The following is a 13,004-nucleotide window of genomic DNA, read 5'->3' as shown; positions in this document are numbered from 1 at the left end:
AGCTACTCCGGCCCTGCTCCTGCTGGCATCTGCGCTGCGGCGCCAGCCACATGCCCCGGCGGGAGCTCGAGGCAGGGAAAGAGCCTGGGAAGCAAGAGCGGTGCCGAGACACTGGGCAGGGCAGGACCCCCAGGAGAGCTGGGCAGCAGTGCCAGGCCCTTCCCCTCCCCCCAAAGAGCTGGGCAGCAATGCCCCTCCCCCACCCTGGCTATGGCAGGAAATTCCCCCCGTCTGGAGGCCAAGGCTGCGGGTGCGGGCACCAGTTAGTGTCCCTGGGGTGCAGGCAGCTCTCCGTTAGGGACTGGGCCGAGACCCATTCAACCCATCTCCACCAGGCCAGCACACAGCCCCAGGAGGGGTGGCTGGGGGGGATCTGAACTGGGGAGCTGGGAGTTCCCATCTCCCAGTGCCCGGGCTCTGAGCTGCCCTGTGCCCCGGGCAGAGGCTTCTAAGGAGACCCAGTGCTGAGCCTGCAGCTCCTCGCCCAGACAACAGTTGAATTGGGGCAGCTTTGTCTCCCCCTCTCTTGCCTTCCCCGTGCCCAGCTCCAGGTCTGAGCATCCTTGTGCCCCCGGGAATGTGCGGGAAGGGGGGGGGGGGGGACCTGCCACAGGCCAGTGACTCGGGATCCTGCTCTGTGCACAGACTGGTGGAAGCCAGATGCCGCAGGGTGGATTCCTCCCAGCCCAGGGCATCACACCAGGCCCCCTGCACCAGTTACACCCTTTGGTTTGGCCCCTTATTAAGGGCTTCAGTGGTGTGAGGGGCCTGCAGGGTCCCTCTCTGCTGGGCAAATTTCAGCCCCACTGTCTATTCCATTCGCTCGGGTTGCCTCTTGGAATGTACCTGCAGGCCCCACCTTGGAGTGACCAGCCAAGCAAACTACCTACCTCCAGCTCCTTAAAGAAGATGCAGCTCCGTGCCCACTCCACAATGGAGAAGAGGGTCTGGTCTGCCATCTTGCACATGAGGCCAAAGGTGCTGAGTTTCTCATGCCGGCCTTTGCCCTGCTCCTGTTGCAGACAAGCCAGTATCCGCACCTTGACCTGGGGCTCGTCGGGCTCCAGCTGCAGCAGCTTGAGAATGACCTCAGGGATGTCGGGTGGGGCGCTGTTGGGATAGGCATCTGGATACATGTAGCTGGCCACGGACTCGTGGGAATTTGTGTAGTGGTCGGGGTACTCTGACTTGATGGTGCGGTTGGGAAAGGAGGGGTAATGGTAGCTGGACAGCGCCCCGTGGCTAGGCACAGTCATTCCCAAGGACGGCGTCCCATACGGACTCCTGTCATAGTCGACTGGCGTCATAGTGGCCGGGTTGGGAGGCAGGCTCTTGGACACCGAGTGGATGCCGTGGATGGTGGAGGACAGGTTGTAGTCAGTTTGCACTGGCGACACGATCTGAGGCACAGTCTCCAGCTTAAAGCCGTTGGCGCGTATCAGAGCTTTCTTCTGCTGTTTTAAGGCACGATCTCGCTTGTACATGGGGCCGAATTTATTCCTTCCTCCTCGCATCCGGTCCGCTCGCACAGCTGTGGGGCAGAGAGAAAGAACGGCCTTTGGAATTCAATTGAGCCCAAGGGAGCCTTATCTTCCCAAAAGATCATGGCAAATAACCCTGAGAGCTCTGTCCAGATAGACTGGGGGGAAGGGGATGGTGAGGAGGAGGAGGGGAAAAGGCCGGATAGTGGTGAAACAATGCATCTTGTCCTGCAGCCGTTCCATCATGGGAGCGATGGATGGCTGCATCGGGACACAGGGGTCCTGGTGCAGAGTCTCTCCTGGGGACTGTTATGCTGCCTCTGAGCAGCCAGTAGGAGGTGCTGTCCTAGTGAGGCGGCATCACGCCCTCGCCCTGGAACACTAAGAGCATCAGGCTGAGAACACGCCCAGTTCCTGAGGCCCCGTCCTCCATGACTGAGCTGCTTCTTTCCCGGGGTCTAGATATGTGTCGCAGACCTGCCCCCCAGCAGTAAGGCCATCTTCAGCCACTCCCTGCATTGCCACTCACTAGCCATCACATCAAAGAGTTTCAATTTGCCGAAAACTATATCTCAGCAGTGTTGCCTAAGTCTCACTATTTTATCACAAGTCTTGCAATATTGGTGCTTTTCTTAAAGCCCGAGATCCTGGAGTCAGGTGAATACATGAGAATCTCATCTTTCATGTAAAAAAAAAAGGGAAAACAAATTCAGTTTCTAGTGCTCATTCTTGCAGAGAAATGCTTGAAAATGTGAAGTCAGGAGGCAAATAAAAACAACCCCAAGTTACTGTTTTTTTAAAGTCTCAAGATTTTTAAACATAACCTCACAATTTGCTGGATCTTGACTCGTGATTTTTGAATGACTGGGAGTTGCAATAGTGTCTCGGTGAGACTTTGTTGAATTGGAGCCAGTCGTGCACGCCTTCCTGTCAGTCCTTTCCAACACGACCATTACACGCAAGACAAATGGTCAAGCGAGCGCTCCAAAACATATGGGCCAAATCTGTAGTTGGTGTAGACCAGCCTAGCTCCATTGACTTCAACTGGACTATATTGATTTGCACCAGCAGTGGGCCTGGCCCGGTGTGTGTGTTATTAAAAACAGCTTAAAACTCTGCCCAAGGAGTCTTACAACAAGCTCCTCACACTAATGGGCCCATTAGAACCTCTCCCCTTTCAAAGAAACAGATGTTCTCTCTGGACCCCAAAAGAAACACAAGAATGTGTCACTGCTCTAGGAAACAGGTGCTTCTTTGCTTCACAGGATCATTCACTTTCCTCTGTGGCCATTCCCAAGAGTGTTTTTGCCTTAAAAAAACACTCTTGGAAGAGCCTCAAATAGCTGAACGCTCCGCGTTGGAGATCTGCACAGACGGACATGAGAAAGGCTGGGCGGCTGGTGACCCCAGTGCTTGGGAAGCCACGGAAAATGTGTACAAAAGGGGAAAGCAACTAGCTTTGCCACCCCACTCTGAGTGGAGAGTTCAAGTGTTTGTGCTTCAGCTGTTATTTCTGCAAAAGGCCTCTCACTAACCTTTCCTTTCACTGCAGCCTCAGAAACTCGCTTTAGCAACCTTCACTGCACAACAGAACCACAGCGCTGGCCAAGTTTCTCAGAGACTGGCTGGGAACATGGGAGCATTCAGTAGGGACTGAAAGCCAGCCAGGAGATGTTTGCAGAGACTTTCCTTGAAGGGGCACTCACACTCCACGGAGAACGGCTCTCTCTAGAGAGAATCCTGTTTCTCCTCCCTCATTCCTTCTTACCTAGGGATATTTGCATGGAAACAGCCTCTCTGGGGGGCTGGCTGGCTAAGGGCAACAATGTCTGTGGAATACAGAACACTTCACCTCTCGGTCACTGTTTGAGATCCCACCCGATTTACCCTCCAGTGGCTGGGCAGTAGATTATATGGCTCACAGAGAGCATGTAAAAACCACCTCCACCGTCAGCACTAACCTGCGCCCTTGGTGGCAGCCTCCACAGAAAGGCAAAGCACTGAATGAGCCAGAGAGACCGTACTCCCCTGCACACTTATCCTTTGTCTGCACTACAATGGTTTGTTCCCATTTCCAGCACATAACACAGTGTAAAAGCCCCAGTACAAAGGGAGCGTTCAGGTACTTCTACCTGCTCAGAGCAGGTTTTCATGCCCATCACTGCTAGAGAATGGCTAGTGAAGACACCCTTCGAAATGATTCCTGCGACACAGGCTTGTGGCACAGTGGGGTGTGCAGAGGAAGTTTGCACAGCTCCTACCGGGGCTGTACCTGTGCAGTGCTGTAGAATAAATAGAGGCGTGCAGGCCCCAGAGCACTCAGTGTGGCATCTTTCACAAGCGGGAAATAAACGCACCCTTTTCTCTTTAAAAACAAGCACCCTAAGAGAGAAGACGTGCTTTGATTCTCATGCGTTCCCCTGTGCCTTCTATTTCTGCCTCACCTGGGATCATAAACACCTTGCTGTTTGCTGCATCCCAACTGGGTTCTTGTGCTGCCACAAACACAAGATTCTGATCTCAGGTGGGAAACCGAGGGCAGGGCAGACGGACTGGTCAGAAAAGCAAAGATCCTATATTCATTCAAATGTCTCCAGGAACAAAATGAAACAGGAAGTACAGATGCCTCCAAACTAAGGACAGACAAAAATGATGGAGCCTGAAATTTTCGCAGCTATTTAGACTGTTTCTTGGATTCCCAACCCAGTCTGAGTTCCTGAATCTTTTTGGCTGGAGTTTAACACACACTCCAACCCCATTCACCTGCTCTCACTCTCTTTCACATACACACGGCACCTTAAAAAACTCAGCTCTAGCTAAGACTCTTTGCTGTGAGCAAAGGATCAAAGCTAGGTTGCTATAAGGAGATGCCCTATGTGCCATATTATTTTTCACTCTAATTTCTCTCCCCCTCTCTGTGCCTTTCCTCACAGTATCTATTAAGTGGTGGCAATAGTGTGTAAACCTCCCAACCCATGGAGTAGGGTCAGAATTAGGCAAAGTGAGTTCACCCATCTCCATTCTAAACAGAAACATCTTTAGTGTGGCCTCAGCTATTCCTTTATTCTCCAGAGTTAGTGCAGAAAGAGCCCGCTCTACCGGGATCTGGTTACTAATTCTGTACTCTACGGAGAAGTATTCCTGACAGATCAAGGTTTCCGCCCACCTTCTCACTGAAGCTCCTCCCCCACGCACCTACCATCCATTTCAGGATCTGCTTTGAAATTGTTCTTCCTATTTTTAAAACTCTCCCTGGATTTGTTCCAGCCCATATCACAGGCCCTCTCTGCCCCCTCTCCCATCTCAGGCCTAGCACTGGCCTCCTCACCATCCCTTCACATAATCGCACCACGATGGGTGCAAGAGCCTTCTCCACTGGATCTTTGCATCCCTCTTGCCCCTGCCTTGCACCTCTCAGTGTTTCTGCCCCTCTGTTACACGTTTGATTCTGTGAAACATGCTCAGCAGGGTGAATTTGCATGGGCCGTGTTGTGCTGTCACTCTAGAGGGAAAGCCTGCATGTGAAACCTTTGATTATCTGAAGCTGTACTGTGATCAGCACAAAACACACTGTACTCTGTTACTGCCGAGCAGCTTCAGAGACTCTCTTGTCGCTCTACTGCAGGGCACTCAGGTGAGCATTCTGATTTGTCTGGGATATGCTGAGATTGTGTTGTTCACACAGTCCAGACTTCTCAGTCGTTTCCTTTCTTGAGCATCAAGAGAGGCCTATGTCAACATCATACTTGTCCCCAAAATCAATAATTTCAGACTTGCTTTTGTCCTATTGAGTTGAAGGATCTCTTTAGAAGTGTCAGTTCAGATTTTCTGCCCAGTAAATACTAATAACTAAGGAAACGTGAGCTCCAATTTTCACCACAAAAGACAGACAGTCAAGTTGGGATGTCATTTTTCCTCTAGGTGATCCCTGGTGGATAAGCTACTGCAGTTTCATCAAGCAGCTCAGAGGGCGGGGAAAAGGCTGCTTTGAACACACAGGCAGCAAATATCCTGGCTTTGCCTCTGAGCCCCACAAACACACAGGACCACACTCAACCCTGCTGTAAGCAGGGGAGGCGCCTGGAAGTCAGGCGGGTGCAACTCTGTTGCCAACAGGGAACACGGGGCTCTGAGTTCAGTGTCCCTCACCCATTCACTGCACACAGGAGCAGAGTGTGAGTTCTGATTGCCAGCGAAGGCGACCGTGCCTGTTCTGTTACAAGACAGAGTGCTGGTACAAAGCGTCAGACGCTGCCATTTAGCAAAGTCCCTGGGCAGGGCTTAATTTGTAATGAGAGGTACCAGGGCTCAAGCAATTAGGTGCCAAGGCTCAAGCAATTTTTTTATTTTCATAATTGATGCAGCAAGCCCAGAGGTGCCAGGGCTCTGAACTGCCCAGCCCAGAGGTGCCAGGGCTCTGAACTGCCCAGCCCAGAGGTGCCAGGGCTCTGAACTGCCAAGCCTTAGCACAACTTAAGCCCTGCCTCTGGGTAAGCCGGACAGTTGGCTCAGGAACTGTTTGTAACTAAGACTCCAGTCACAGCCAGGGCTAAGGCGCAGATCTGCTTTTGAAATGACACTCAGCGCTGATGCCAGCTCCATGTTTGGGAGTTTGCATTGGCTGCCTGTGCCATTAAACATTGTGTCCTGCTCTTAACTGTTCAGCCTCCAAAGCCTTCTGCCTCCTTCCTGCTTGGGAAATGATTTCAGTTTGTATTCAGGTATTAGCAGTACTTTATGTTCAACCCCCACTTTGCCCTTAATCCCCATGTGAATGAAGCACGGAGTCCCCCAGCCCTGAACAGGTGAGAGATACCCCACTAGCCCCAACACTGTCTGCCCAGATCTTTTGATTTGGTGTAAAGTTTAGTCCTTTTTTTCCCATTTTGTTACCCGGTGTTTGTAATGGTTTTTCCTGCCCTGAGCCCTGCATGCATTGTGAAGTTCTGCAACATCAGTGGATAAGTGCCACGTAAAACACATCGTAATACAGAGGAACAATATGGCCTGATTCTGCTATCAGCCACACCAGCACAAATCAAGACTGACATCAGTAGAATGACCCCAATGTCAATCTGGTTAGAGATCCCCTGTGCTACTATGGGTCCCTTTGTATAAGGAGAAATTTCTCTTACAGTGAATGTGGCAAAAGAAAAATTATATTCTCACTGTTGCATCCTGCCATTTTATCCTGATTCTCACGATACTCCGTGTTTTCCTTAAAGCCTCGCCCCCTGGAATTATGCAAAGATAGGGGAATCTTGGCTTTCATTTAAAATAAACCAAAATACCAAAAACCAGAACATTTTCAAGCCCTTTAGCTTGCAAAGAAAACCTTCAAAGTGTGAACGCTAAATTCTGAAAAACCAGAAGGCAAATCAAAAGAACCCTACATTTATTATTTTTTTAAAAATCTCATGATTTTCAGGGGCCTGACTCATGTTTTTTGAATGCTAGGGGTTGGCTATGCTGTATCCTGGAGACTGGTGAGGAAAAAAAAAACAATCTAGCCCTGAATGGAGAGTTTACTTGGAATGATGATACTACAGTGGGAACCAAGGGCTGTTTTTAATTCTGAGGTTATTGCTTAATTCCCAGGAACAGCTGTGCCAGACAGTCTCATAACCTAAAATATTGCCCATGAAGATACGGATCCACTGACCCAACCCAAATCGTGTTTAAATAAAAAGAAATGAACAAACTACAATTACAACACACTGAAGAAAGAATTTCTTTTGCTATAAGCAGCTGTCATAGCTGGCTTTGGGCCTGATCCTGTGTACTGGGTGCCCTGAAGTCCCAGTGATATCAATGGGAGAAGACGGTGCTCCACACATCACAGGATCAGGCCCAGTTTAGGGCCCCTGACTATTTACACCACATCTGTACAACTGACGACCCCTCCATACTTCCCGTGGAGCACACCGAGTTAAGTGACACGAGGCAGCAGACCGGGGCTCTTACCTTCTAGTCTCATTCCCACCGTCAAGCACTTCTGAAAGCGACAGTACGGACATCTCTTCCTCTGGGTTTTGTCGATTTTGCAGTTCTGGCTTTCGGTGCAGGTGTAGTGCTTGTTATTCTGCACGGTCCGCTTGAAAAAGCCCTGATGATAACGAGAGAAGGCAAAAATACAGTGCATTAATACGCCAGCATTTACAGTATGTCCAGGACTAAGCAAGCATCCTGGGGAAGGGAGGATCCTGCACTAGGCTGCTGTTTAACATAGATGATTTGTTCCTTGCCTGGAGAAATTCTTTGCAGACCCACTGTCCTCGGGGCAGAGGAACAAGTGGCTTTGGGAGAGTTGGACACTACACATCGATTAAAATAGCATCTTAGGTGACTGAGCTCTGCTGTTGCCTAACAGTGCATCATAGCTGGTGGCTTTTATTTTCTTGGCCCCTATATTCTCGTTGGGGGAAATTACTTCAAAAACTGCAAGAACAAATTCTCTGATCTGGATTTAACGGCAGTGAGCAGTGCCCTGGGGGAAGCACAATGCCAGAAAAGCTAACAGTAACAGACAGGAGCTGCAGAGCCAGAAGTCATGTATTTTTGTTCAAGTTTTTAAAAGACAAAAGGTTGCAGGCCTGGCTTCTCTCCCCCAATGTCTGAACTCCCTTGCCCTGAGAAGGTGTCTCTTCTCAGTCAGACATGAGCTGAACTCCAGGAATCTGACTGCAAGACCACGGGAAACGTTTGATGTTTTTCATCTGCTTAGGACTCTGCTGAAATACGAGGGGCCCGATGCTCAGCTGGTGTAAAGGAGCATACTATTCACGACAATGGAGTTACACCTATTTACAGCAGCTAGTGCTGAATGCTTAGAAATGCCAGGGCTCCAGGGGGAAGCCAGTGAGGCCATTGCTTTCCTTCTGTAGATTTCTTTTGTAAACAAATTTGGGGAATTGTGAAGAAGATGAATCCGGCCAAGGGGGAACGGCAGCCTGCCTCGCAATCTTCATTAACAACCTAGGTTAAAACGGGGCCTGCTCTTTGAATACAAATCTGTGTCTATAGCGTGATTTATGTCTTTAAAGATCTGGACAAACATTCGCCCCAAACCTGTGAGAGGCAGCTCAGCATTACCACCCCCATTGGTCAGAGAGAGCAATGAAGATACTGGGATACTTCAGTGGGCCCCTTAGAAAGGCCCCAGAAAGACCCATGTGAAGCAGACCACAGAGCAGGATACCAGCAGAACCCTGCTCAGTCCAGCACCCACAGGGCCTCTGCCTCTCCAGAATGCCCCCTGGGACAGACGCTCATGTGCTGTTGGCTTGCCCCCAGAGGGGAACCGGAGCTCAGGCAGAAGGAAATGCAGGGCCAGGCTGTGTCTGCACAGGGCCTGTGGGTGCGATGCTCCCCGCCGAGAGCAAGGAGACTGTTTAACATTATTCAAAAGCAATTTGAGAGCTCCCCCCCCCCCGATTTTAAGGAGTCCGATTTAGCCCCCAGTCTAAAGCCTCTGAAAATAAAACACAGCCAAGGGCAGGCTGTTCGGGGAGGCCACATTTAAACTAGGATCTTTTCAGCTTCTGCAATTCCTCCCCAGCCCCAGGCAGGTGGAGGGACTCTTGCTGTTCTCTGGTTGGTGCTATGGGAAAGACCCCACTTCCCCCTGCTCCCCCCTTAAACCAGAAACTACAGGTAGCAACCAGCCTCAATTTGCATAAGATATTTGCCATTGCCTGGGAGAGTCTCCCATTTCACCTTATTACACCTTCAGGCCGGACACATACAAGCAGCGGATGGGAAATAAAGGGGGGAGGAAAACCCGTTCAGAAGTCAGGGGAGCCGCTTTCCTTCCAGAGAGGCCTCGAACAGCGGTCACCCACCCCCCCTCCCTCCCCGTACTGCGTCCCTCACCCAACATCAGCCCCCGCAGTAACAACAAAACTCTGCCCGATTCGGCTTCGCTTCGCTTTGCTTTCCACCAGTCACTTTGGTATTTGGTTCCGCGATTTTCTCTCTGTCTCCGGCACTTCTAAAGCGCCGATCACCTGCACTGTAGCTGAATTGCGAGGGGATTTGGACAGGATACCCCATCAACCCAGCGCGCTCTGATCGCCTTAGATGCCCCGCAAGTTACAGCGTGTCTGATGCAGCCTGTCCCCCGGCAGCCAGGCAGCCTTGCGGTGGCATCTTTCCCCCGCGGCCACCACAGAACGGTGCCCGATGAAATGACCCAGGACAGCGTTCAATTCGATTCCATTTGAGAGCAAACAACATTCCTGGGGCTCGGCATATTTCGTTGTGTAGATTAGTGGTGCAAGCAACGGTGCACTCGTCTGACTGCGAAATAAAAACAACCCGCACCACTGAGCGGGCTAATTATAGGGTTAACATTTTTAAACTGAAAAAAAAAATCCCTGAACCATTTGATTTAATTTATTTTGATTGCTATAAAATTAATATTTCCTAATATTTCTTCTAAAGAGCCATTTAAAACATATCTAAAGACCCTAAACATCTATTTTGTTTTGATGAGCCGAAGAGTCAAACGGAAAATAAAACACAGCTATAATAAGCACTCTACCTCGGCAACTCGCTTGCGCCGTTTAAACTCAATGAACTTGGGGAAATGCGGGTACATAAATCCGGAGCGAAATGATTCTACCTGCTCCGGAGTTACACTCCAGCCATAAATATCTGAGTTACTACACGCTATCCTGTGGAGGAAACAATTCACCCCACGGACTGGCTACAGTTTCGTTTTAACAAATTACATGACACGTAGCTAAACCTGCGCAGAAACATGTCTTATGTGCATACAAAAATAATATTAATTTGGACTTCGATCTACTTTAACACACTAGCACGGGGGTCGGATTTTGTTGACTAAAACCCCCTTGGGCCAGCGGTTTGCGTGACTTCCCCTGGCAGTTTAATCGGGGTTTGTAACAGAAACACTAAATCCAGCAGCTCTCCGACGCTTTACAGCAAAGCGTAATTATTTCAATACTTCCCCGTGTGCAGGCTGGGGTGGTTTGTAGACCCAGGTACTAGTGATACAATCAGCTCACCCCGGTCATTTCTACTCCAAGAACAGAAATTATTTTAGTTCTTTCATTATCCGTTGTCACATCTCCCCGATGTGACCTGTACACCCCGGCGAGTGTTTCCCTCACAGGTGCTGGGCCGCGGACTTTGCATTTCTTATGATCAAAATGCAAGTTACGTTTGGAAAGTTCAGGTACCCCTAACTCCTGTATTTGCGGAGCGGCTCCAAGGAAAGTGCAGCCCCTTCGCTGACATTCACAGGAGCTTCAGACTTCCCAAGTGCAAAGCGTCGCACTATCAAACCAGCCGAGCGCTTCGCCCAGGAATTGGCTCCCGATTTTATGGGAAACGATATTTGTTCCGTCCCGCGCTCCCGGCTAAAACCCAGGTTGGGCACCGGCCGGGGGGATCGGGGCTTTCCACGGCAAATGAACACCCCGCGGCATGGATTCGCCAGGCACATCTGGAGAGTTCAAACCCCCAGCCCGACGGACCTCGCGAGCTCTGCAGCGCGGGGAATTAGAGCACAACGATTTCCCGGCCTTGCTGATCCATCCCTAACTCCTGCCAACGAAACCCTGCAGGGGCCGGGGTGCCCGCCCTGCCCCCGCTCGCCTTTGGCTGGGGCCGGCGGCTAGGGGCCCCTTTCGGGGCGAGCCTCCCCGGCTCGCGGCGGAGCGAGGAGACTGGAGCCAAGCCCGCCTGGAAGGGGCGATCGGACCAATTCCTCCTGGGCCCTTATGGATAGCAGCCAGCGCGTCCTGCCCGGCCCCGCGGGCGGTTTCCTACCTTGCAGCTTTCACAGGTGAGCAGCCCGTAGTGGTACCCGGAGACTTTGTCCCCGCAGACAGGACACAGCTCATCCAGGTCCTCATCATAGGTATAGTCCATCACCTCCAGCGGCCCGCCTGCGGGGAACGAGAGCAGGTCAGCGCGGGAGGAGCCGTGGGGAGAAGCGCGGCAGCCCCTGGGCCGGCCCGGCGGGGAGGCGCGGAGCAGAGCGCGGGGCGCTGCGGAGCGTGACAGGCAGGTGGCGGGTGCTGCGGGCGGACCCTTTATAGCGCCTGAGGCTGCACATCCAGGCTGGTGCGGGGAAGTGACCACCCCCGAGGGGCGGCAAGCCCGCCTGTGGGGGGGCCGCAGCAGCCGCGGGGGGCTGGGAGCAGGGCGGGGGCGGGGGAAGGGACCTGGAGGGCAGGGCCGGAGACTCTGGTGCCACCCTCGGCTTTCCCGCTCTGGGCGCGGGGCTGGGGTGCCAGGGGCCGGGTGCGGGGCTCGGGCTACCCGCCTGCCCTGGAGGTGCTGGGGCCGTGCGCCGTGCCCGGGAGCAGCGAGGGGTCTGGGCTCCAGCTGCGCCCTGCCCCGAGGAACTCACGGGGACAGGCCCGGGGCCGAGAGGGGAACCGCCCGTGCCCAGCTCTGGGCTCGGGGTCCCGCTGGCCGGGCGCACTCGGGGGCCGGCTGGGGCCGGGGGCTAAGCGGGGGCAGGTCCTGGCTCTGCCCGTCGCTGCTCCAGGGGCCCGGACGCGCCTCGGCTGTGGGGTGCGGGGAGAACCGCGGGCACCTCCGGGCTTGTCACCGCGGGAGCTGCCGCCGGGCAGCGGCCACGGCCAGAGCCTGGCCCCACCTCGGCGGCTCCACTTCGCTGCAAGCGCAGGCGGGAGCTCAGCTCCCCGCGCCGACGGCACCGCCAGCACCGGGCCATGGGCAGAGCGGGCCCGGGCCCTGCAGGGTCCCGCCGCCAACCCTGGGCGAGGGGGCCCGAGGCTCCGGCCCGGCTCTCTGGGGAGCCTGGAGCGGTCCCGGGGCGGCGGGGAAGGGGCGCGGGGGACTCGGACCCTGGGCTGCAGCGGCCTGGCCTGCAGAGAGCGCCGGGCAGGGCCGCCCCAGGGCTTGCCCCGCGCCGGGTGACAGGCTCAGCGGTGCCGCGGGGCTCGGACCCGTGTCCGGGCGGTGCCCTGCAGGGAGCCGTCCCGTCCCGGCTCCTCGGAGATCACTAGAGCCTCCCCTACCCCCCTCCTCCCGCTGCGCCCCCCCGGCTCTAGCCCGGCACGGCTCGGAACGGCCCCCGCACAACGCCTGCCAGGGCCGGGACCTGGGCAGCGCAGCGCGCCCCACACTGGACCATGGCTCCGGCACCGAGGGGGAGGTGGGCCCAGTCTCCAGGTGCCCAGATCCCGCCGCTCAGCTCCGCGGGCTCAGAAACACCCGGCCCGGCCCCGGGGAGCAGGCGCAAATGTCGCGCTAACCCTCATGGCGCGCAGGGGCAGTTTGCGGCCCCGAGAGCCGGGCCGGGCCGTGCTCCCCGCGGGTCCGTCTGGGACTCGCCCGGCACCGGGGGCTCCCTGCTGGCTGGGGAGGAGCCGGCCGGGCTCTGCCCTCCTGGTTCTCTGACTCCCTCCCGCTGCAGGAGCGTTGCAACAGGCGGGTCCTGGCCGCCCAGGTCCGTCCCCGGGCGCGCACGGGCCAGGGGGCTGCATCACACGCGCCCACGGAACCCCCGGCCTAGGCAGCAGC

The 13,004-nt window shown here is 54.2% G+C and overlaps 1 protein-coding gene across 1 annotated transcript in view; it reads right to left on the bottom strand.

Annotated features, from left to right (window-relative positions):
• Positions 1-12,422, bottom strand: part of NR5A1 (nuclear receptor subfamily 5 group A member 1) — a 56,702-nt gene extending 44,280 nt beyond the window's left edge. The window contains exons 1-4 of the mRNA XM_065418798.1: positions 12,115-12,422; positions 11,277-11,395; positions 7,446-7,587; positions 891-1,531 (exon numbers count right to left, since the gene is read on the bottom strand). Of these exons, the coding sequence (XP_065274870.1) occupies positions 891-1,531; positions 7,446-7,587; positions 11,277-11,378 (885 nt within the window). The 5' untranslated portion in view covers positions 11,379-11,395; positions 12,115-12,422. The remainder of the gene's footprint in view (positions 1-890; positions 1,532-7,445; positions 7,588-11,276; positions 11,396-12,114) is intronic.
• Between the last annotated feature and the right edge of the window lie 582 nt (positions 12,423-13,004).

The sequence above is a fragment of the Emys orbicularis genome, chromosome 18 (assembly GCF_028017835.1).
Source record: "Emys orbicularis isolate rEmyOrb1 chromosome 18, rEmyOrb1.hap1, whole genome shotgun sequence".
NCBI classification, from domain to species: Eukaryota; Metazoa; Chordata; order Testudines; family Emydidae; genus Emys; species Emys orbicularis.
The sequence above is the reverse complement of the archived record's forward strand: the minus strand, read 5'-3'. Positions and strand labels throughout refer to the sequence as shown.